Below are 25,352 nucleotides of genomic sequence, written 5' to 3'. Positions count from 1 at the left end.
GTAAGATCACTGTTAACTAAGATCACCGTCAACCGTAAGATCACCGTTAACTAAGATCACCGTTAACCGTAACATCACTGTTAACTAAGATCACCGTTAACCGTAATATCACCGTTAACCGTAAGATCACCGTTAACTAAGATCACCGTTAACCGTAAGATCCCCGTTAACTAAGATCCCCGTTAACTAAGATCACCGTTAACCGTAAGATCACCGTTAACTAAGATCACTGTTAACCGTAAGATCACCGTTAACTAAGATCACTGTTAACCGTAAGATCCCCGTTAACTAAGATCACCGTTAACTAAGATCACCGTTAACCGTAAGATCCCCGTTAACTAAGATCCCCGTTAACTAAGATCACCGTTAACCGTAAGATCACCGTTAACCGTAAGATCACCGTTAACCGTAAGATCACCGTTAACTAAGATCACTGTTAACCGTAAGATCACTGTTAACTAAGATCACTGTTAACTAAGATCACTGTTAACTAAGATCACTGTTAACCGTAAGATCACCGTTAACTAAGATCACTGTTAACCGTAAGATCACCGTTAACTAAGATCACCGTTAACCGTAATATCACCGTTAACCGTAAGATCACCGTTAACTAAGATCACCGTCAACCGTAAGATCACTGTTAACTAAGATCACCGTCAACCGTAAGATCACCGTTAACTAAGATCACCGTTAACCGTAACATCACTGTTAACTAAGATCACCGTTAACCGTAATATCACTGTTAACCGTAAGATCACCGTTAACTAAGATCACCGTCAACCGTAAGATCACCGTTAACTAAGATCACCGTCAACCGTAAGATCACCGTTAACTAAGATCACCGTTAACCGTAAGATCCCCGTTAACTAAGATCCCCGTTAACTAAGATCACCGTTAACCGTAAGATCACCGTTAACTAAGATCACTGTTAACCGTAAGATCACCGTTAACTAAGATCACTGTTAACCGTAAGATCCCCGTTAACTAAGATCACCGTTAACTAAGATCACCGTTAACCGTAAGATCCCCGTTAACTAAGATCCCCGTTAACTAAGATCACCGTTAACCGTAAGATCACCGTTAACCGTAAGATCACCGTTAACCGTAAGATCACCGTTAACTAAGATCACTGTTAACCGTAAGATCACTGTTAACTAAGATCACTGTTAACTAAGATCACTGTTAACTAAGATCACTGTTAACCGTAAGATCACCGTTAACTAAGATCACTGTTAACCGTAAGATCACCGTTAACTAAGATCACCGTTAACCGTAATATCACCGTTAACCGTAAGATCACCGTTAACTAAGATCACCGTCAACCGTAAGATCACTGTTAACTAAGATCACCGTCAACCGTAAGATCACCGTTAACTAAGATCACCGTTAACCGTAACATCACTGTTAACTAAGATCACCGTTAACCGTAATATCACTGTTAACCGTAAGATCACCGTTAACTAAGATCACCGTCAACCGTAAGATCACCGTTAACTAAGATCACCGTCAACCGTAAGATCACCGTTAACTAAGATCACCGTTAACTAAGATCCCAGTTAACTAAGATCCCCGTTAACTAAGATCCCCGTTAACTAAGATCACCGTTAACCGTAAGATCACCGTTAACTAAGATCACGTTAACCGTAAGATCACCGTTAACTAAGATCACTGTTAACCGTAAGATCCCCGTTAACTAAGATCACCGTTAACTAACATCACCGTTAACTAAGATCACCGTTAACTAAGATCACCGTTAACCGTAAGATCACCGTTAACCGTAAGATCCCCGTTAACTAAGATCCCTGTTAACTGAGATCACCGTTAACTAAGATCATTGTTAACCGTAAGATCACCGTTAACTAAGATCACCGTTAACTAAGATCACCGTTAACTAAGATCACTGTTAACCAAGATCACCGTTAACTAAGATCACCGTTATCTAAGATCACCGTTATCTAAGATCACCGTTATCTAAGATCACCGTTAACCGTAAGATCACGTTAACTAAGATCACCGTTATCTAAGATCACCGTTAACTAAGATCACCGTTAACTAAGATCACCGTTATCTAAGATCACCATTAACTAAGATCACTGTTAACTAAGATCACCATTAACTAAGATCACCGTTAACCGTAAGATCACGTTAAATAAGATCACCGTTAACTAAGATCACCGTTAACCGTAAGATCACGTTAAATAAGATCACCGTTAATCGTACCGTGAATCATTTCACCACATTTAATTAAACGTGTGACACTTTTTATAAAATAACAAATCAGACGTTTAAAAGATCGACCCAAAATAATCCAGTAAATATGATTATTGATTATTGATTCTGATTATTGGAGCCCCTTCGTCTCTCTCCGTCCCCCATGTCCACTCCGTCCCCCATGTCCACTCCGTCCCCCATGTCCACTCCGTCCTCCATGTCCACTCCGTCCCCCATGTCCACTCCGTCCTCCATGTCCACTCTGTCTTCTGTCTAATGAAGGCAAAAATAAAAACAAATACTAAAGTTGTAATAATGCACAATCTGTATTTAGTTTTTTATTATCCTGTATTATTATCCACAGACCTGAAAGCTTTAACCGCCGGTGTGAAACAGTGGTTAAAGAATATTGAACTTGTTAATGTGAACTCTTAAAGGAGGATTCTTCCTTCGTTCAGAATAGTAAATTATACTACGATATCCTGCTCAATGCAGAGTTCTCCTGTTTAATTAAAAGTATAATGAAGCTAAAATGGACCTTAAGAAGTGATCTTCATAATAAGATGTTTGTAACGTGTCCTCCTGCAGCCGTCCTCATCACGTCCATGCTGAAGGACCTGAACGCTCAGGAGAGAGACACCATCACCTTCGAGGTCACCGTCAACTACGAGGGCATCACCTACAAGTGGCTGAAGAACGGCGTGGAGGTGAAGTCATCGGACCGCTGCCAGGTCCGCAGCCGGCAGCTCACGCACTCGCTCACCATCCGCAACGTCCACTTCGGGGACGGGGGAGAGTACCAGTTCGTGTCCGGTTCCGCCGCCAGCGCCGCCAACCTGTTCGTGGAAGGTAACGGGGACGCCGTGCACGTTTACTGTCAACGACACGCCGAAACCTTTAGACTGCAGATTCATGAACGTTGTTGTTGTTGTTTTCAGCTCGTCTGATCGAGTTCACCAAGAAGATTAAAGACATCAAGATCACAGAGAAGAAGAAGGCCATCTTTGAGTGTGAGATCTCTGAGCCCAACGTCCAGGTGATGTGGATGAAGGACGGCCAGGAGCTGGACATGACCGAGGATCGGTAGGAAACGTTTATTAACTCCTGATAACTAACTGTTTTAAAAAGGTCGAATCTGAGCCGTCGTTGTTGTCCGTGTTGTGTTCAGGTTCGTCGTGACAGCAGAGAAGTACGTCCACCGTCTGATGATCCAGACGGTTCGTATGTCCGATGCCGGAGAGTATTCGGTGGTGGCCGGATCCAGCGTCTCCAAGGCCCAGCTGACCGTGGAAGGCCGCGACATCCGGATCTCTGAACCTGCCGATCGTGAAATCACGGTGAGACGTTTATTTGAATCAGTATTTCCTAGTGTAGTTAATGAGGGGAGTGGTACGGTAGCACACGGTTCCATTTGTGGCTCATTCCGGCTAAGTAACAGGATGATTTCTTCTTCTGTGGTAGGTTCTGGAGAAACACAGGGCGACCTTCGAGTTCGAGGTGAACGAGGACGACGTGGAGGGCCGCTGGCTGAGGAACGGCGTGGAGATCCAGTTCTCGGTGGAGGAGCGGTTCAACTACGTCACCATCAGGAAGCTGCACCGCCTCACCATCTCCGAGACGTACCGGAGCGATGCCGGCGAGTACACCTTCATCGCCGGCAAGAACAGGAGCACCATGACGCTCCGTGTCAACAGTGAGTCCAGCAGGACACGTCGACTCGCTCGCTCCTGAAGGTCACATGGTTGTTGATGTGTTGAATTGTCGTTCCTCACCGGTTCTCTCTTTGTGTTTCCTGTCCGGTTCAGTCCCGGAGCCTCCTCAGATCCTCCGCCACATGGAGCCCCAGTCGGTGGAGGCCGGTAAACCCGCTCGCTTCTCTGTGCAGGTGAGCGGCGTTCCTCAGCCTCAGGTGTTCTGGTACAAAAACTCCCAGGCGCTGTCGCCGGGCTTCAAGTGCAAGTTCCTCCACGACGGCAACGAGCACTCGCTGCTGCTGATCGAGGTGTTCCCCGAGGACGCCGCCGTCTACCACTGCGAGGCCAAGAACGACTACGGCACCGCCACGAGCACCGCGTCGCTCAACGTGGAAGGTAAGACGGGATGTTAGATACACCTGTGAAACACAGACCGACGTGAAAATCTGGACGTGTACAGATGCAGGTGTGTTGTGTTGTGTTGTGTGCGTTGTAGTGTCGGAGGTGGTGTCTCCAGACTCGGCTGCTACCGTCGCTCCTCCTGTCGTCATCTCGCCCATCGCCAGCACCTCCACCCGCGAGGGAGAACCGGCTCGCTTCCAGTGCAGAGTCCGCGGAGACGGTAAGAAAACGATTCTGTGTCTGTTGTGTGTCTTTATAGTGAGTTTCATATAGTTGTTTATCCGTCTGGTTCAGTCTCACGGCTCTCATAGCCTCGACACACCAGACAGACCCGGTTAGAGACCAGCTGCTGAACATAGTGGAGCATTTAGCAGCTAAAGAGACAGATATTTCCCTCAGGAGTTGGTGGAGACCAAAAACGGAGCTAAAAGAAGTTGGACAACAAAACGGAGCTAAAAGAAGACCATCCTCTAAAGCAGAGCGCTGCATTACTCACGGTTCCTCTTAAAGTACCACTACTAATAAAACGGGGTATCGCGATACCTTTCTACTATCGGTTCACCGTGTGACACTACTCGACACAAAAATTTCCCCCACAAGTGAATCAATCGATTCGATAGGAATGAACTGATTTCACAGTGAAATGTTGTTGTTTTAAATGCTGGTGTGAGCGGACCGTTAGAGGACATGTTCATCACTGAGTCCAGCCCGCCGCCGCCACACTAACGTCCCTGTCCTCTGTCCAGATGTGAAGATTAGCTGGTTCCACATCGAGAAGGAGATCAAGCAGTCCGACTTCTTCAGGATGTCTCAGTTTGACGACAGCTGTCAGCTGGAGATCTCCAGGGTTTACCCCGAGGACGAGGGCGAGTACACCTGCGTGGCCACCAACAACGCCGGCAGAGTCTCCTGCTCCGCTACTCTCACCCTGGACGGTAAGTTCATCACCAACAAACCGACTGTAACGGTGAATAACAGCCGTCATGGGTCATCTTGATCTCCAGATCATCACCCACTGAAGGGTCTCACCTGGAGACAACGAACGCTGCTCACATCTCATTTATTAAGACTGTTAATCTGAGATTAACTATCAGAGTCGTGGTCGGGGCCGTAGATTCTAACTTACTGATATTTATATATATATAAAATCATCACAGATTAACAGTGTTGTTAAATATACATGAGCAGCCTATAAACTACTTATCAGCCATGACCACTGTTGGTTTCCATAGTGACCGCTGTCATAGTGTTGACAGACAGACTGGTGACAAATAAAAGAAAAGCCTGAATAAATGAGTGAAAGCAGATGTTTCCATCCAGGTCATATATTATATATTATATCACAGTAACTGATGGGATGTTCATGTCAGACGTCTTTATTTAGGTTCTTACTGTGATCTGTCACCACGTGTAGATGTTTTGTTGTGGTGGAGTTCTGACACCAGGACCTCAACCAGTCCTCCCAGTGAGCACCAGTTCAGTGGTTTGAAGGTGAAACGACTCAAAGAAGCTGAATCTGGTAGAACAGCATTTTGAAGTTAAGTCCTCACAACGTGTAGAGTCGGCATATTTTCACATCAAACTCTGTGAAATCAGAGTTTATTTAGACCAAACCAGAGTTGGTGATTGTTGGAAAGCCTAACGACGACCGGAGAGGGGGGCAATCGTACTCGGGCACGGTACGGATCAATCGTACCTGATGTGAAAACGCCTTAGAGTCTCTCTGTGGTCGTTTTATGTCTTTTATAGGGCTGTTAAAGTTAACGCCACTAACTTCTTCAACGCCTAAATGCAACTTTGTGATTTCTAGGTTTTAGTGGGCTCAGTTTTAAAGCTAAAAAAAGTAGTTTCAGGCATTTGAACAGTTTGGTAGTTTAGTCTGACAGTTTCTTGGTCTCAAACTGGAAACCACCCAAACTGTGCTGACTGGGATGAACATACGTGACATAAAGCACATGCAGTGAATGAACACGCTTCCTTTCAGGGCTCAAACAGAGCGCCGAGCGGCCCGCTGAGTCTCAGCGGCCCATCTCCACCAGCCTCACCAGCATCAAGAAACCTTCCATCGGCCAAAAGCCCGTTTTCATCCAGCCCGTCGAGAGCTGCACGGTGCCACACGGGGAGGTGGCGCGCTTTCACGCGTGCGTGTCCGGCACGCCGAAGCCTGATATCAGCTGGTTCCACAACCGGCAGCCGGTCCGGCCTACCAAGAACGTGGTGTTCCACTACGACGAGGTGTCCAGCACCGCCATGCTCATCATAGTCGATGCTTTCTCCGAGCATGCGGGGCAGTACACCTGCAGGGCCGCCAATACCGCCGGAGAGGCCGCGTGCTCGGCCACCCTCGCCGTAACCAAAGAAGAAGAAGAAGGTAACGTCTGGACCCGTCGGCTGAAATAAACCCTCCTCTTCATGCGACATTAATTCACCCTCCAGTTCCTCCTTATCGTCTCCAGATAAACTCTTATCGCCTTATGTCCCGATCTTTAATCTTTGTCTCTCCTAACTCCTTGTTATCTGAACCTCCGTTAATCTCTGATGGATACATGTGGTGATATATTTATTTATTTCGGGACGTCCTTCCTCCAGAGTTCACTAACCTCACAGTTCCACAAAGATGCACCAAGTGTGTTTGAATCCTGAGATTATCACCTTCCTCATCACTCCCCAAAGGAACAAACTCCTTCCTCCTCCTCCTCCTCCTCCTCCTCCTCACATGTATAACCTCCTCCGTCGTACCTCCACCCTGCAGGGAAACCAAACCCTTCCTGTGTCTGATTCCTGTTCTGTAACGTCTGTGTTGCTGTCCTTCACCTTGTTTCTTACAGATGTGCGTTTGCATTGTTTGATTTCTCAACATGTGTCAACAAAGCATGAAAATACAAACCTGCTGTAGCGACCAGTTTAATGCAACAAGAGAAGAAGTTACAGAAGAACAACCTCAACCTTCTTCTTCTTTTATGAGCCAGAACATTCATTCTTGATCTTGGAAATAGTCCTTCAGCAAAATAATCTAGACGCTCACCGACGGCCCCAAACTGTCCGACGGCTGACCGTCGGCTTGGTGTGTCAGCACCTTAAAGCTTTGGTCATACTCGCGTGAGACTCCGTGGCGTGGGCCTCCGTAGATGGCATGGACAGAAGCATTTCTGCTCAGCATGATGTTGGTTGCAGTATGCTCCGAAACACCCGGAGGCATCGAAACAAAATATTCTGTGGTTCAGTAAGAAGTCAACGAGTGGTATCAGAAGGGAAAGTAGGTTGCCTGGCAACAGTAGTAAACACTAAACATGTACGTACCGCCAAACGTTATATCTGTACTGTAATTATTACTGTCGCTGACCTCCAAGTCTAAACGACTTCCTGTCTCTCGGTGCTTCCCCTCAGGACGCCACTCTTTACATCAAACCTTTTTTAAGCTTTTACTAAATGATCTCTCAGATGCTTTCTCCAGAGTGTTGTCTGTTTCTCTCCAAGTATTTAATGAGATGTGACTGTCTCTGCGGTCACGTGACCGCCCCTGTGGTCTCTCAGCGAACAGTCGTAGAGATGTCTGTACTGGCCGACCTGCTCGTAGTTACAGAAATGTAGAGGTGAACGACAGACCACCACGACATCTTGGGGAGCCTTGGCGCACCGAGCGAAAGCCGTGATGACGTCATTTTGTCAGACCGGTTTCACTACGGGGAGCATAAACCAGACTTCTCTCAGTCAGACGTGGAGTCTAACGCTGCAGAGCTCTTCTTCAGGGATTTATTTATTATTTCTACACGGTCATGTGATTCCTTACAGAGGTCATGTGACTACTGAGCCCCCTCCATCTGCAGATGAAGACCATGAGGTTTAGTTCCAAGATCTGGAAAAAGCTGAAGTTAATTCATCATTTCTGTGATCAAGAATGAACTCATAGTTAATAAATCTCAGTAGATAACTTTACTTTAATGGGTTTGTGCTTTCAACTTTTGTTAAATGAAACATTGTGTGACGATAGTTTAAGTTTCCTCAACTCTGATGGGAACGTTTGAGTCCAGCTGTGAATCCAGCTGTGAATCCAGCTGTGAATCCAGATCCTCTGAATGAATGAAGGAAACCCTCAGTGAACTAACGTCATCTCGTTTCCTTCACAGTGACTCACGTCAGAGAGCAGATCGAAGCCAGGATCGAGCAGGAAGTCAAAGGTAAGGACATCATCTCATATCAGAAATACCAACATTATTATTATTATTATTATGATCACATGGGAGAATTGGGCCGAGTGGAAAAGGGGCAGTTTAACTAGATTTCTGTTTCCTTTGGTTAATGTTTGACTTTGGAAGTGGTCTGTCAGCAGGTAACGTCGTGGTTTTAATGTGAAGAAAGAGTTCATAAAGTGGAACCAGACGTGTGGGTGCATGTATTCTGGATCTACATATAGATAAACCTGCATCCACAGACTGCTTTTAGAGTTTATGGATATGTGGTATATGATGTTGAACTGTCCCTTTAAGTGATGTTTGAGTTTCCACTTAGCATGTCCTCTCTGTGTTTCCTCTCTCTGCTCTGTATTCCTGTTGTTCTGATGATGTTTCATGGTTTCATGGTTTCCCCCAGGCGAGCACTGATAAAACTTGCTTGTACCAGTTTTTTCTTGCGGTTTGCATCCAAAAAAGTTCGTTTTTTGGCATGAAGGTTCTTCTGATCTTTTTCCCAGAATAAGGGCGCAGGATGCGTATCTTTTAAAGATCCCGGATTGTAAATGCTCCTTTAAAAGATATGGAAGGTTCACTGCATCTGGAACTGACAACGTCCTCCTGCAAAAATATTCCTTAGCCTGGCTTGCAGATAGTGGGATGTGACTCCTGTGGTTTGCACTAAATAACACCAGTAAAACTATATTAGTTCGAATAAACGCCTTCTCACCCAATTTACTGCTTCATTTGTTTAAATTTTGGACTCTAAGATAAGGAGAGCTTTGCCTCTTGTGCATCATTTACTTCCTCTTAAGTTGAAGGATTAGAAAGGGCGTTTATTCTCCTGTCTGCAAGTCAGGTAAGGAATATTAAAGTATAAAGCAAATTATCAAAAAGTAAAAACCAGTGAATGTTAGCAGCCCACCTTGGAAACTTTATGCTCTTTTAATGATAATAAAATAATTTATTTTTTGAAGAAATTTCCACAGACGAAGGATCAAAACTTCCTGCAGGTTTCTAATAAAAAGAATCAAGTCTTGCGTTTATTCGAACAAATATGGTGAGTGAAATTATTTCTTATGGCATTGTGACTCCCAGCATGCGTTTAATATTTCCATTAATAATTCATTCAAATCCTTTTTCTCTGGTTTTACCCCTGGAGGCTGTGTTGTTCTGACCGTCTTCTGTTTTTGTTTGCAGAGCTGTTTTACCACGAAGGCAAAGAAGAAGGAAGAACACCGCACAGCAGCACAGAACTCAGCGCCGCTCGCCAGCTGAGAGGAGCCTTCTCCGACACCGAGGACTTCCTGGATCACGGCCTGGTGTCGGCCAATCGCTGCTCCAGCAGAACCTCCTCCATCAGCTCGTGGACGGAGAACATGAAACCTTCTTTCACTAAGAAACTAAAGTTCCAGTCAGTCCTGGAAGGAGAACCGGTGGAGTTGAAGTGTAAACTGGTTTCATGTCCTCCGCCAACGATCCTGTGGTTTCATAATAATAAATCTATTCCTAAAGAGCGTAGACGTAGGATCTCTACTGACAGCAGGATGCACCTGCACACTACCAGTCTGGTTATTGATAGCATCAAAGAGAAGGACTCTGGCAGTTATAAGGTAATGGCGATAAACCCCGAGGGTTCTGCCGAGTCCACGGCATCACTTCTGGTGTCACTGAGGGAAGAGCAGTCCGCTAACTACCTGGGCTTCGTTCGACGCTCTGCCAAAGCCCACGAAAGCGTAGACACCATGGCAGAGCAGAGGAAAGAGAGGAAGATTAGGGTCGACCTCCGGTGCGTCGGGTCTCCGTTTGACAAGATGTCCAAAGTTCATCAGGGAAGATCTCGATCTAAGACCTCTCTGGTGCGTACCGTATACTTCAGGTCTGATTCCCACGCAAAAGAAAGAACGGTAGAGAAAGAGTCCAAACGTTTGGAGACCGCCTCCGAGCGCGCCCCGTCCCCTCCCCCCATGTTTGACAGGTCTGAACGCTTTAACGACAGGTTCAGTGATATCTACTGTGACCGGCGCACCGGTGGCAGGTTCAGCGATAAGTTTAGTGACCGGTGCAGCGACCGATACAGCGACAGGTTCAGTGACACCGAGAGCCTTCACAACGAGGTGAGAACAAAACTTACCACGCTCCAAAAAGCTGTCAAACAGAAGAAGAGGCTCTCTATCTCCACCATGTCCTCCTCTGAGTTTGAGTCAGAATCGGTTGCCAGCGAGTCGAGCTATGCAGATTACGTAGAGAAGCTCAGGGTCAAGCCAGCCTCGCTGCCTGACGTCCAGCATTTCAATCGACCCTTCGATCTGGGGGACGGTCACAGGGAGTCTCGAGGTAAAGGCTCAAACAGGGAGCCCTCTCGGCCTCGTATGAGGCATTCATTTGAGCCTCAGTCTAGAACCAGGGCCATTCAGATCATGAGAGGTGAGTTGGTTGATACGCTGGTGCCGGAGACAGAAATCAGGAAATCGGGTGTAAAATATTCCGAGACACCGGAGGATAAAAAGAGTCTTGTCGAATCTCGGGTAGAAGCTAGAGTCAAGCAAATGGTAAGCGAACGTCACGGTGCGGTTGAGGTGGAGGCTACGAAGGTTGAAGTGGAGCTACGTCACCCTGAAGTCCCGTACTCTGAAACATTAGCATACCCAGAAACTACAACGTACGCTGAAAGCAGGGAATCTGTTAGAGTGATTCTTCTTCATGCGGAGGATTCACCCAGGCCTCAGCCAGCCTCATCTATCAGGGAGACGTTCCTAACACCAGAAGACATAGCAACACCAGAAACAGATGATCCACATGAAGAAGGGGAGTCTTTGAGGGCTCAGTATGGGAAGAGTCTGGAAGCTGAGCGGATGCAGTGTGAGGAAAAACTCCTAGCCCTGCGGATCAGGAAATGGCAGCAAGGGAGTAGGATGTCAGAAGAGGAGACATTTCAACAGGAAAGTGATCTGCCCATGCCGGCAGAGACGCAGTACATGGAGCCCGCCGGGCACATTTTCCCCCAGCAGGAAGTGATGGAGAAAACTGTAGAAACTGAGGCCATGCCCTCATCTTTCCATAAATCACCCAGAATGAAGGCGAGGTTGGTAGATCCTGAAGGTGCAACACCAAAATCACCTAAAGGAGAAGACAGAGGAGAAGAAATGGAAATGTCCGCCTCCTTGCTTACAAAGTCAGCCACAATGGAAACCAAATCAGCAGAATTCGGAGGTGAGGCACCACTACAAAAAGCCCCCAGAAAGAAGGCTAGAGCAGCAGAAGTGGAAGCAGAGTCGTTGCCTCGAACCGCAGAGGACAGACTCAGAGAGTCCCCCAGGCCAAGGCTAGTCAAATCTAACAAAGAGAGGTTCCTCAGTGAAGCTGTAACACCAGAAACAGTTGATCCATATGAAGAGGAGGGTGAAGGGGAGTCTTTAAGGGCTCAGTATGAGAAGAGTCTGGAAGCTGAGCGGATGCAGTGTGAGGAAAAACTCCTGGCCCTGCGGATCAGGAAATGGCAGCACGGTATGCGAATGTCAGAAGAGGAGACACCCAACCCTGAAACTGATCTGCAGTACATAGAGCCTGAGGGGCACATTTACACCCAGCAGGAGGCGGTGGTGGAGAAAAGAGCACCCGTAGACCACGCTGCCATGTCAATGCCACCTAAAGTAAAAGATCCAGTAGAACAGGACGAAACCTCCGCCCCCTCACCGAAGGCCAGAAGGAAAACCAGACCAGGAGAATTGGAAACTGAGGCATCAGTCGTGCTGGCACAAAAATCCCCCAGACTAAAAACTAGAGTAGCAGAAGTGGAAGCTGAGTCATCGCCTAGAACAAAAGCCAGAGCAGAGAAGATGTTGTTTGAGAAGACGAAAGAAGAGCGTGAGCTCCAGCTGTCCAGGGAGAATATCTCCGAGCTGAAGAATGAAAGTGAGAAGTTTGCCAGCGAAGAGGAGGCCTTGAATCAGAGGATAATGGAATGGCAGCAGAATGTCCTGATGGAACAAGAGCAAGCTGTGAAGCCGGAGTCTGACTGGGTGGAGGGTTACTCACAGGTCCGGGCAGAGAGGACCACCGAGGTCGGAAGAAATGTCGCAGAGGCGTCTGCTTTAGAATCAACTCCACCACCTGAAGTGGTGCGCAGCAAGAAGACCTCCCCAGGAAAAACAACCAAAGAGAAGTTCCTTTTAAGCGAGTCAGTTCCTGCTGGTTTCCAAGATCAGCCGGGCGATAGCCTGCAGTGGCCGCCTGGTGGCGAGCTGCTAACGGAGGGCCGCGAGACGAGGTTGCAGAGGGACAGCGAGTACTTTGTGAGCGAGGAGGAAGCGCTGGCTCAGCGCATCCTGAAATGGCAACAAGATGTTGTCGAACAAGAGGAAGTAGCTGAACAGGAGTCTGAGTGGTCTTTGGACAATCAGTGCAAACAGCCTGGCTCGGGGTTGCTGTTTGAGTCCCACGTTCCTGACCGTGAACCCCATCGTGGTGGCGAAACCCACCCCAGTGACCTTCCACCTCCACCACCAAATCTTGCTAGTGGGGCTTTAACAAAAAGACTTTCACCTCTTCAACATGGGAGCGAGCCAACTCCTCCTCCTCGTGAGTCTTCTTCCATAACGAGGCCGACACATGCTGGTTTACCACACCATGCGGGTGTGCCGACTGCATACGACTCTAAATCTATTTCTGTGAAGGATAGGACGGGTCGTGAGGCTTCACCAGTTCAGAGATACTCTCCAACCCAACTTACGAGTGTGCCCTTCGAGGGATATGAACTTGCCCGGGGCGAGAGCCCTCATAAACCTTCCAGAGAGTTTTCCTCCGTCAGGAGACGCTCCCCATGTCGGAGTCCACAGGAGGATCTGGGAGGAGAGGCCGAGAGGAGGCGCAGCAGGGAGGAATACGCAATAACTGTAGATAAATCCAGCAGCCAACGGTTCCAGTCAGACGTAAGGGAAGGAAGAGGGATGAGAGAGGAGATGGGAACTACCAGAGAGAGCAGCGAATGGAGACAACAGAAGGATTTTGGAGGTGCAAGGAGAGACGAAAGAAGTGGAGATTCAATGAGGTCAAAACAGGGAGGTGAAACGAGTGCAGAACTCGGAGCTATAAAGAAGGAAGAGAAGAGAGTCCGAGAGGAGTCGACTCTGAAAGAGGGAGTTTATTCCATGACAGAAGGGGATGCAAGTGCCGGAGGCTCCCGTCCAGTATTTGTGAAAGAAATATCTTCAGTTAAAGCAAAAATCGGTGAGATGTCAGAGTTTACCTGCCAATTCCAGGGTGACCCGTTGCCCACAGTCACCTGGCTTAAAGATGGCCACCCATTGGCCCACAACCCCGACTATGACATCATGAGCAAATCGGACAAATCAAAGCTCACCGTCTTCTATCCGACAACCGACCACGAGGGCACATACGACTGTGTCATATCCAATAAACACGGCAAATCCATCTGCAGCGGCACTCTTGAAATCTCTGACAAAAAGATGGTGAGAACATCAGGAGCCACACGGGAGGTGGTCGTTAGAGAGGAGCTGGAGAAGGGTGAGGAAAACCGGGAGATCGAAGCGGAGCTTAAGACCTACATGGATTCAGGAAAGGCAACGCTACAGGTGCCTCAGGCGGTGATCCACAAACGCCGCAGCGGCGATGACTCTTTTAGCGCCTCGCCTGTAGAAATCAGAATCACCGCCGCCACTCCGCTCCCTGAGATGAGGGAGGTAGGCAGTGAGGACAAACCTCAGGCTTTTACGGAGAAAGTCTCAGAAGTGCCAAGCGATGACGGAGCCTCTCAGACCGTCAAACACAAGTTTACCTTCTCCTTTGACGTGGTTGGTGAAGCTCCTCGTGTGGTCTGTGAATTGGAGAACATCACCTGTTCCGAGGGCAACACTGCCGTGTTAGAGTGCCTCATCATAGGCGAGCCGGCCCCAGAAGTCACATGGTATTGTGACGACGCTTGCCTCGAAATCACGGCCGGAAAACACAGAGTTGAGGTCGATGATAAAGTGAGGAGGCTGTTTATCAACAGTTTTACATACACCGATGCTGGAGTGTACAAATGTGTTGCTAGAAATAAAGCGGGAGAAGTTATAAGCACCTCCGATGTGTCATTTCAAGTTGCAGAGCCTGTGCAGTTTTCAGAGGCCGGTGGTGGTTTTACTCCGTCTGGGATGGTGAGGAAGTCTCCGGAGGATGTCAGGAAACCTGCCGTATTCCACAAAGCTGCCGTCGCTCACACTGAGGATGGATTCATCAGGACGAAAGATAAACCTCTGAGTTCACAAGCTCCATCCGAGGTGGCCAAAGCCCCAAAATCCAGACCGGTTGTCTCGAGAGAGCCTCCGACTGTATCCGGCTGTGGTCTGCCGGCTTCTGCCGCCGTGATAAAGGTTTCTCAGATTAAACAAGCTTTTGAGTCGGACTCCCCAGTTGCAGTACTGACTTCTCCAGAGGAGCAGAGAAAGGAAACACTTTTCCCTGAGGAGTTCATACCGGCGGTGGCCGTTTCCCCTGACCAGCAGGAGCAGGTAATTGAACCTGAAGGCATGCATGCAGAAGGTGGTGACAGACTTGCTGCTGCTACGAAAGGAAATCCAGGTTCTCCCAAAGCTGTTCCTGTGAGAGCAAAACCGGAGTTCGCTCAACCTATTTCAGGAAAATCAGTTTCCCCTCCCGAAGCACCCAAACCTGCCTCCTCCAAGAACCCCCATCCCGCCTCCTCTCTGGAGGGTGACGACGAGATCTCTGCGATGTCTGGTGATGCTGAAGCAGCTTTAGCAGAAAGACATGGTGTGGTTAAACGGTTTGTAGAGGAAGTGCAGGAGTCTCCGCACCTGGTCAGACCTAAAGCACAGAAACCTGCTCCGTTTCAGCAAATGGAGGCGTGTGAAGTGGAGATGGTGAGGGAGGAACCGGTGCATACGTTTGACAGGACTAGCAGCTTTATTCCTTTCCAGTCTGAAAAAGTTCCTGCAGTAAAACGCTCTCTCAGAACTTCAGCTCCAGCCGAAGAAGAAGTTGTTAAGCCAAAAACAATTTCAGAATCTCTCAAACCGGAGAGACAAAGAGCATCTGCAGGATCCTCCTCTATTCACAGTGAGGCTGTCGGTGCGGTACTCGCCGGTGAGGAGCTGATTTCAATCCCAGAGCCCTCTATGGACAGCGGCGTCTTCCTCAGTATGCCGGAGTCCGAGGCCGACGTGACAGAGGAAATGGCTGGTGATGTCGTTGTGCCTCGTACACAAATCAAGGGTGAAGATGAGAGGTTTGATGTCCACGTGAATCCAGAACCTAAACTTGTAAAGCCTAAAGTCGACAGCAGAGGTAAACCACTTCCTGAGGCTGCTGAGGGACCTCAAAGCGAGGTCACATCCTTACAGGAAGGAGGTAGTTTGGACAAGGCCTCAGCGGCCGAAGCTGGAGGAGTAACGGCAGCAGTTGGCTCCATGGAGGAAGAGGATGTCACTTTCGGTGCCGTGTACGACTATTACAACCCACCAACAGACTGGGGAAGACCACTGTCCCCCGAGTCTGAGATGTCCATAGAGATCGGCAGCACCGTGAGCGAAGAGCTAGCCGAGATCGCCGAGAGGTTCTACACCCCGGGCTCGTCCACCGAGGTCTCGCAGCCCATCGCTCAGTCCTTCCACACTCCCAAGTCTAACACGTCCTTCGATACTCCGAGTTCTGATACACCCGGTGGTTTCATGACCCCTCGGGAGTATCCCTTCTCCCCCGTAGAACATAAGCGACCCTCGACGGGAGACTCCAGCGAGAGGTTCTTCTCCCCACTTCAGTTCCTGATGTCTCCTGGTGACGAGGGCATTGAAACGACGCCTCCTGGAATAAACGTGGACGAGAATCGGTACCTCACCAAGGGAATAGGGTCTTTAGGGCTGTCAACCCTTCAGGAGAAAGTGCAGGGAATCCCTCCCGCCTTCCTCAAACCTCTCATTAAGAAAAGAGTGTTTGAAACCGACTCGCTGACGTTCTACGCCGAGGTGTTCGGCCTACCTTCCCCTGAAGTGAAGTGGTTCTGCAACAAAACCCAACTGGTGGCAGACGACAGACTTAAAATGGAGAGAGACGGCGATAGCATCTCGCTAACAATTCACAACGTCACAAAGGCCGACCAGGGAGAATACATCTGCGAGGCTGTGAACTACGTCGGGGAAGCCAGAAGTGTCGCTTTAGTGGTCGTTGTATCGCAGGAAGTGAGGTTCATGCCTGCCCCGCCTGCCGTCACCCATCAGCATGTGATGGAGTTTGATGTGGAGGAGGACGACTCTTCTCGTTCTCCGTCTCCTCAGGAGATTCTGCTGGAAGTGGAACTGGATGAAAACGATGTGAAAGAATTTGAGAGACAGGTTAAGATCATCACCATTCCCGAGTACACGGCCGACAACAAGAGCATGATCATATCTTTGGATGTGCTGCCGAGTATTTACGAGGAGGGCGCCGTGGACTTTGTCACCCAGGAGCACGATGATTTGAAAATAGCTTTCGAGGTCACCGAGATGCCTCCGAGGTTCATCAATCCCATCTGTGACATGGAAACCCCCGAGGGCTCCACGGTGTTGTTCGAGTGCTCACTGATGGGGATTCCTTCTCCCATCGTGTCCTGGTTCAAAGGCGACAAAAAGATTCCTCACAACAACAAAAAATACTTGCACTCATCTGATGGCGACAACCACTTCCTGAAGATCTTTAAAGTCACGACGCAGGATAGCGGCGTGTATACCTGCAGGGCTATCAACGTGGTTGGGGAGACTCTGTGTAGGGCCTCTCTGGTGGTGTTGAACGCCAAAGCTTTCTCAGGGAAGACCAGAGGCAGGGAGTTGACTGCCGTGTCCCTCGGTAGCGCCAAAGTCCAGCCGCAGAAGTTCGACTTGGTGGTCGGCAACACGTCGTTTGACAGCGAACAAGTGTCCGAAATTGAGCTCGAGTTTGAGTTTGAGCAGGAGGCAGATGAGTCGCAGCGGGCGGTCAGGCTGGTGGCCAAGACGGACAACGAAACGAGCGAACAGGGAGAGAAATACGTTAGCGTTAACTTCGACGTGTTCGCCGAACCGGCGAAAGATGACAAGATAGAGTTCAAAGGGAAGTCGTCCGATATGTGTAGCTTCCAGTTCCAGGTGACTGAGACGTCCCCTAAATGCGTCATCCCGCTGACTAACGTTACGGCAGCCGTAGGGACGCCGGTTATCCTCCAGTGTCTGGTTAGCGGTAAGCCGAACCCCTCTGCCGAGTGGTACAAAGATGGCGACCGCGTCGCAGACAGCAGGTGTATAATCCAGGAGAAAACCGCAGGCCATTTCAATCTGCTCATTACTAACGTGACCCAGAGTGATGCTGGCGAGTATAAATGCATCATCCAGAACACGACCGGGTGCATTGAAACCGCTGCGCTGCTGAAGGTGTTTTAGAGCTCGGAGCGGCTGGTTGCACAAAGATACACCAAAGAGTCTAGAAGCAAAGAGGCGAAACTCAACAGCTAGATGGCGCCATTTTGGACTGAAAACCCCACTGAGTCTGTGTGTAAAGAGACGTCTGTAAATCATCTTCCCCGTAGGAACACTTCAATAGTCCTCATTTAAATCTTTATGTCCTTAAAGTAGTAAAATTAACTATCAGCTGAATCCAGAGTGATTTTCCTCGCCATAATGAACCATCATCAGACCCACGGGGCTACATCCGTGGTCTGTGGTCTACTGGACATTGGATCCATTCATGTCCATCGCTCACTTCATGCTCTAAAAGTTTAATAAATAAATAAGTGAATAGTTATAATAGTATGAATATTTATAATATTTGTATTGAGACATTTAAAATATGACAATAGAATAGAAATAATGTAGTTTGACTTTTGTACGTCTCTCTGTAGGAGAGAGACGTTTTACTGGCGTCTGGTCTTCTCTTTCAGTCCAGAATGGCGGAAGCGTAGCTCTGCTGCTGGACTATTGACTTTACTTATCGATATACGTTCTTTACTTTCACTGTCGAAGACAAACATAACTGACCATTAAAACTCTAAAAGCTGCAGCAGCTTAAAACATCAAATAGTTCCACCCTTATGAGCTCTAGGAACGTTCTCTTCTTCTTCTTCTTCTGTTGTTGTTCTGTTTGTGAGTTACAACGCTGAGACTGACAGTAGAACAGTTTGAAGGCTCTTTGTGCAACCAGCCTGTAGTTAGTCCTGAGGGGAAAACGGTCAATGTTTGTGATGATAAATGTAAACTTTGGGGGTAAAACAAGCGGTTGAATATTTTTTTTTCTTTATTGTAAGTTGTGTAAACAGTTTTATTTTTATTTTCTGAGTTTCTGTTTTGCTTTAGTTGTCCGGTAACATTTAAATGTGAGCTGCTTTAACTTGACGTGACGTTATGAAGTGATATTTGATCTACAGCTCACTGACGGTTGTTTTATTCAAAGTCGAGCAGCTCAAAGAAAATGTTTTAACGTTGTGCCGTTCACATCAGAACAGCACTACGGAAGATAACAACTCGGAATATTCGTTATGTGCGTCACTGACATTTATAAATGTGTTAAATTAGAGACGATCAGTGTTTGTGAGACGCCACAAAGTAAAGACGTCGATCTTTTTTTTTCTTTTTAAATAATCCATTTAGGAAATTAAATATGAGAATTAAATAAAATTCATGTTCCACCTTTAATTATCAGGAATGGAATCAATAAATCAGGACGAACTGTTTCAACAGTTGAACGGTGACATCCGTCCAGAGAGCAGCAGCTCAAATGTCACATAACACGTCTTTAGATGGATGGATAATCACTTTATTGATCCCGAGTAGCAATGCCATGTAGAAACTGTGTTGTTTAAAATAACACAGATTGAATTATAATTGCTAATTAACTAATTGCTAAATAACTAATGAGTAAAACTAATTACGATTAAATGAGAAAGCAAACTTTGATATCTTATAGAAGAAAAGAAAATCATCCAGAAATAAATTTATATTAATAATTTACAATTTAATAATTTAAGTTCTGTTTCATATGAGTCACCGCCGTGTTTGAATAATAAGAAATAAATACAAAAGCAGTCATTTATTTTACTTATTGATATCACAGCATTATTGATACTTATCGATTAATTAAAATAACGATTAGCCGTCGTATCAGAAGTTAATCCGGAACCTTGAGATGATTGGTTGTTTTGTCTCTGGAGTGATTTTACAAAGCTTGACGCTGATTTATTTTCTGATTTATTTTAGTTTCTTGCCGAGTGTGAACGATCTCTTTAGGATTTTAAATAATAGAGAAGTAAACATTTAAAAAAGAAATGGATAATACTGTGAAACTTTTTAAACTTGTAAATACGTGTAATTTGAGGAGTGTATGCGTAGTACGTTCCAGTAAGATAATAAGTACATTTAAAGAACATCTGGTGTCGAGATAGAAGTTTATTTGTACAGAAGTCATGTTGGTTTGTTTCAGAGATTATATAATAAAAGATTTAATGATTTAAAGTTGGAGTCTGAGCTTCCTCTTTGTGTTAACGCGGTTGGTCGGTTTGTTCCTACGGTCCGTTGGTTAATCGTCAATTTACAGACAAAATGCAGGTTTCAAAATCTACCTTCAGTACGATGTGTCCGACTTCATACCATTTAACTCAGCGGTCCTCAAACGTTTTACACCTCGTACCACCTCAGAAGATATCTGTCTCTCCAGGTACCGTTATGACCGATGATCAGATACAGCAGCGCAGGCCTACCCTCGTCAGCGATGCACAGTTCACACAGGAGGCAGATTTATTCCTAATAATAATAATAATATGTACCGAGAGTAAGCGTACCGATAGTCTGAGAACCACTGATTTAATGTGTTTTAATACCAGCGTCGGTACCGATACCAAATAATGACCCGTTCCTGTCGGTCCATTCTGACAAAAAAGGAAAATCAGTTTTTGGTAATTAATTAATTAATTACCAAAAACTGATTTTCCTTTTTTTATTTTTTATTTTTTGGTAATTAATTAATTATCGGTGACCAATCTATTCAATTCACTTTTATATTTATGTACTATATACATTATATACTGGAACTTTAATTAAGTTTTGAGCAACTTGCTGCATTAAAAAGGTTCACATTTGAATTATAATTCCTGATAATTTTGTAAAATTTTTACCAAGTTACTGGTGTACGATCTATTAATTTAATAACAAACAAACAATTTATGTTAATTTATATATATGTATTTCTTTGTTACATTTAGTTTTACAAAGTTTAAGTTATCAACCGATACCCAAAGCCCAGCTCTCGCTATCGGTACTGGAAAGATCGGATCGGTGCATCCCTATTCCTGAGGTCCGTTCTTACAAAAATTAAGTTTTTGGTAATTTGACTAATCGCTAAACATTAATAATAATAATAATAATAATAATAATAATAAAAATTGAATGAGAGCAAAGCAGTTGAATTAAATTCTGTTTTATAACCAGAAGAGCTGAGAAAAGGTCAAAGAATCAGCAATCCGTTTGGGGGAATGAACTTTACTTTTGTTTATGTTGATAAATGATTTTATCGTTCTTTCTAACATGTTTTATATGTATATATATGCTGTATATTCATACTGTGTATATATATATATTAGGGCTGTCCTCTCTTAATCACTTAGTCAACTAATAATAAGGTAATTGGGATTTCATCTTGATTGTTATTTAACTTTAACTGTAAAATCTAAATCAATATTCATAAATGAGTCTTTACCAGATTTAAAGATATTTAAGCATCCTGCCTATCAGTGGACTGAGACGTTCTGAGGTTGAGGACGGCCCTAACTATCAGTATCAATGTGAATATGACAGCGTCTGATTTGTGGATATTTATTATGAGTGTTGCTCAATTCTTCCTGACAGAGAGTTCTAGCACCAGCGTCACCACCGTGGAGGAACAGGAGGAGACCTACTTCACTGGTGTCCAGTTACCTCAGAAAACCAGAACACTTGAACTCAAGCCAGAGTCCAAACGTTACTCTTCTTCTTTAGAGAAGAAAAAAGAAAAGCCAGTTTTCCTGAGCCAGCTCGCTCCGGCGGCCATAACCGCCGGGGAAACCGCCCGGCTCACCGTCAGAGTGTCCGGCCTCCCGAAGCCGACCGTTCAGTGGTCTCACAACGGGAAGGTGATTAAGAGCTCCTTAATATACAAGCTGATAGAGGAGAAGGAGGAGTACACGCTGGTAATCACCCGGGTCACGTCGGCGTACGAGGGCGAGTACTCGTGCACCGCCACCAACAGATTCGGCCAGACGACGTGCACCACGTACCTCGAGGTGAAAAAGCCCGACGTTAGCCAGGCGGAGAAATGGGTGGAGAAGATGTTCAAGGTCACGGGTCAACCGCCGACGTTCACGGTTCAGATCCAACCGGTTAGGTGCTCGGAGGGAGGAGAGGTTTCCTTTAATTACAAAGCCGCTGGTGAGCCGGTCCCCGATGTGAAGTGGTTCAAGGGGGCGCTCCAGATCCAGCCCAGTAGAAACTGTATCGTCATATCCAACCGAGACGGATCTGGCCTCGTAAATATTAAGAGCGTCAAACAGGAAGACGGCGGCGTGTATACGTGTAAGGCCTCCAACCAGTTCGGGGAGGCGTCCTGTAGCGCCGAGCTGGTTGTGTTCAGAGAATCAGTTTCTGTTTCTCACAAACAGGAGCAGCTGACCAAGAAGAGCTATAAGGTTTCAGTTACAGAACAAGCAACTGAGTCTCGCTTGTACCAGGTCAGCCTCCCGGGCCAAGACAGAGCGAGGTCCGATCAGATGGTGTACACCATCGGTACTGAAGACCGTCAGATCATTCCCAGCGAGCAAGTGGGCTCTCTTAGAGAACTCGATATCTCTGCCGCCACTATTCACCGCGAGCAGCTGACCCACCAGGCGGCGGTGCTTCAGTCACACGAGATAGAGGAGAGGGTGTCGGTGGTTCCGACCCACCCGCCTCAGGTCTCCGCCGTTCCCGTGAAACAGCTTCACACGGCGGCGTTTACGTCGTCCGTCGAAGAGAGTCAGGATTTCACAGAGCAGCACTGCGATCGCATCCTAAGCCCCGAGGTCATCGAGCTTCAGGCAGCTCGAGAAAAGAGGTCAGTGGTGATGTCGGCGGTTGCTGAGGAGCTCACCCCGCTAGCTACCGTTAGCACAGAGCATCTAGCCGACAGGAAGTCTGCCGCCGTCAGGCCCACGTCAGAACCTAAACATCTAGTCAGTGGGCATCAAGTCGAGTCACAGCTGCCCATCCTGAAAGAGCAGTCTCAGGATATCCCCAAACCGCAGCAGGAGAAGAGTTATAAGGTTAAAGAAGGTGTTAAGATCTTATACTCAGCTCAGTCTTCAGAGGAACGGGTGCTCGCAGAAGACCACACAAGTGAACTAGCAACAGCAGATTCTGCTGTGAAGTCTTCTGCCGGGAAAGAGCAGCACCGGCCCGTCTTGGCCTCAGTCAGCGAGTCCAAACAGACTCTTTCCAAGGAGACTAAGTTCTCCATGCAGAGGCCCGCTGAGGAGACGGCCCATCTCTGTAAGGACAGAGTGATGAAGGCGGCTCTAGCTGCTGAAGAGAAGCAAACGCTGCAGGCTGAACCCACTCAGCAGCTGCCAAGTCTGGACAGCGCCATGTCCATCCAGTCACAGGTAGAAGGAGAGCAGCTGTTGCACCTGCAGGTTATCACAGATCAGGACCTCCTCCCGTCCGAGAGGAGCTTCACCTGCGAGAAACCGGCACCGGAGCAGGCCGGAGCCAGGAAGAGTCCTACTCTGCTTCACACCGTTAGCCAGGATGAGCAGAGGACGGTAGTTTGCGAGGACACGTCAGAGTTTGAGGCCAAGGCTAGCACCGAGACCATCCAGCCCCAGAAAGAGGCTCCTACTCTGCTGCACCTCCAGTCAACCCAACCGGTGGAGGCGCTGCCCAAAGAGGGTATCCTCGTTATTGAGAAGCCTGAGCAGCAGATGGCGGCGCAGAAACAGGAAAAGACGAGGAGTCACGCAGCCACCTCGGAGGAGAGGAGGGAGCTCACGGCAGATTATCACACCGAGCTGGATCTGTCCGTGACCGGCATTCAGTCTCAGCTCCGGACTGAGCCCCGACCTCAGAACATCCTCCAGCTCTCCTTCCAGCCCATGCAGCTGCCAAAGGAGACGCCGGTCAGCACCGACGTCAAGCAGCAGCGAGCTTTGGTGCAGAAGGAGGATCGCTTGAATGTGATGCACGTCACCAGTGTGATAGACAGTCAGGCCTTAGAGGAGGGTCACACCGAGAGTCTTACGGCGGTGGATAAATTCACCTGCCAGACGGCTGTAGAGCCGAAACTTCCCACCGAGCCAGTCCAGGTTGAGGAGAAGGAGATCTCCACGGAGAGTAGCGTCCTCCTAGAGGCAGCAGAACAGGACTTTGCTGTTCAGATCCAGGAGGGCCAGTCGGTCAGGCAGTCGATAGTGATGGACGAGAAGCGAGTGCTGACGGGTGAGCTCTCTCAGGAGATCACCAAGTCGGAGTCCGCTAAAGTCGCCGTCACCACGCAGCCCAAACTGTCCCTGATGGCGTCAGAATCAAAAGACAGCACGGCTCTCCCCAAAGAGATGACGTTTGTGATTCAGATCCCGAAACCGTTCAGTCTGAATATACGGCGTCAGCTCAGAGACGCTCTCCAGTCTGCCGTGGCCAGCGACCAGCCGGTGTTACTGGCTGACGTCGTTGGAAGGTTACAGGCTGTAGAAGTACAGGAAGTCAAGGTTCAGAGAGAGCCCAAGCGGGCCATGTTTACATACCTGATCACAACAACGGGTGCCCCCATGGAGATCACTCTGGCTTTTGAGGGCAAGTACCCTCAGACCGCCGACCTCAGGACTGAACTCCAGGCAGCTTTCCACTCCATAGTGTACCAGGAAGCTCACGTTCTTACCTCAGAACAGCCGGGCACTATGCAGCTAGACAAACCTCAAAGGGCGCAGGTCACTTCGGCACGCTCTAAGCAAGTGCTGTCGTCCATGGTAGAGACCGTGAGCGTGGCGGAGAGCGCCGTGGATTTCACCGCCGTTAAATCTCAGGCTGCTGTACTCAAGACACAGACTAGGATGTCGGTTGAATGTGCTTCAGCTGAGCAGCAGGTCGTGGTGCAGGAGTCCAAGGCAGCGAAGATGGAACAGTACATGTCATCCCAGATTAAAGTCTCCACAGAGTCTCACATGTCTTTTGAGCAGTCGGTGCAGGTGTCCAGGCAGGAAGTGAGGTCAGTGGCGGTGAAAAGCAGAGAGAAAGATGTAGGAGCGGCGATCGTTACCACGACACTGCCTCCCACCGCCGTCCCCACCGAACAGGTGGTGGACGTCAGCTTCCAGAAGGAGCTCAGGGAGGAGATCTTTAAAGAGGAGATCAACGTATCCAGGCAGGAACAGAGAGAATACCCCGAAATAGTCACCTCCCTTGAAGACGTGTCCATCGACGAAGATAGCAAAATAACTTTTAGCACCACCATTAAGTACATCACACAGGCAAACTGGTTTTTCAACGGACAATTGGTGAAATCTGGCAAAGAGTTCAAGTGTTCCAAAGACCACGACACATACACATTGGTTATCTACAAAGTTGTGAAGGAGAGGCATCAAGGAGAATATGTTTGTGAGGCTGAGAATGAAGCCGGCAGGACGACAACGTCTTCAAGACTCACTGTAGTCTCAAGAGGTTTGACAACAAGGAACATTTAATGTGATCATTCATTCATCCACTCTCTCTCTGAGAACCACTAATCATTCACACCAATCGGTTCATTCAAGGTCTCATTTCATAGCTCGGCATGAGCATCCTTAGCAGGGCACGGGATGGTACTAACTCACCATGTCTTGTTTGTTCAACGTCATTCTGTGGTTATAAATATGACC

General features: G+C 47.5%; 1 protein-coding gene across 4 annotated transcripts in view; it reads left to right on the top strand.

Moving 5' to 3' along the window:
• Positions 1-25,352, top strand: part of ttn.2 (titin, tandem duplicate 2) — a 235,068-nt gene that overhangs the window by 34,676 nt on the left and 175,040 nt on the right. For all 4 annotated transcript variants that reach the window (XM_074657997.1, XM_074658000.1, XM_074657999.1 and 1 more), the window contains exons 34-43: positions 2,800-3,060; positions 3,150-3,294; positions 3,380-3,548; positions 3,673-3,904; positions 4,017-4,301; positions 4,402-4,527; positions 5,054-5,242; positions 6,292-6,678; positions 8,435-8,485; positions 21,340-25,155. In XM_074657997.1, coding sequence (XP_074514098.1) covers positions 2,800-3,060; positions 3,150-3,294; positions 3,380-3,548; positions 3,673-3,904; positions 4,017-4,301; positions 4,402-4,527; positions 5,054-5,242; positions 6,292-6,678; positions 8,435-8,485; positions 21,340-25,155 — 5,661 coding nt within the window. The remainder of the gene's footprint in view (positions 1-2,799; positions 3,061-3,149; positions 3,295-3,379; positions 3,549-3,672; positions 3,905-4,016; positions 4,302-4,401; positions 4,528-5,053; positions 5,243-6,291; positions 6,679-8,434; positions 8,486-21,339; positions 25,156-25,352) is intronic.

Source organism: Sebastes fasciatus, chromosome 14 (genome assembly GCF_043250625.1).
Source record: "Sebastes fasciatus isolate fSebFas1 chromosome 14, fSebFas1.pri, whole genome shotgun sequence".
Lineage (NCBI taxonomy): Eukaryota > Metazoa > Chordata > Actinopteri > Perciformes > Sebastidae > Sebastes > Sebastes fasciatus.
Note: the sequence above shows the minus strand (reverse complement) of the source record. Positions and strands in the feature narration are given on the sequence as shown.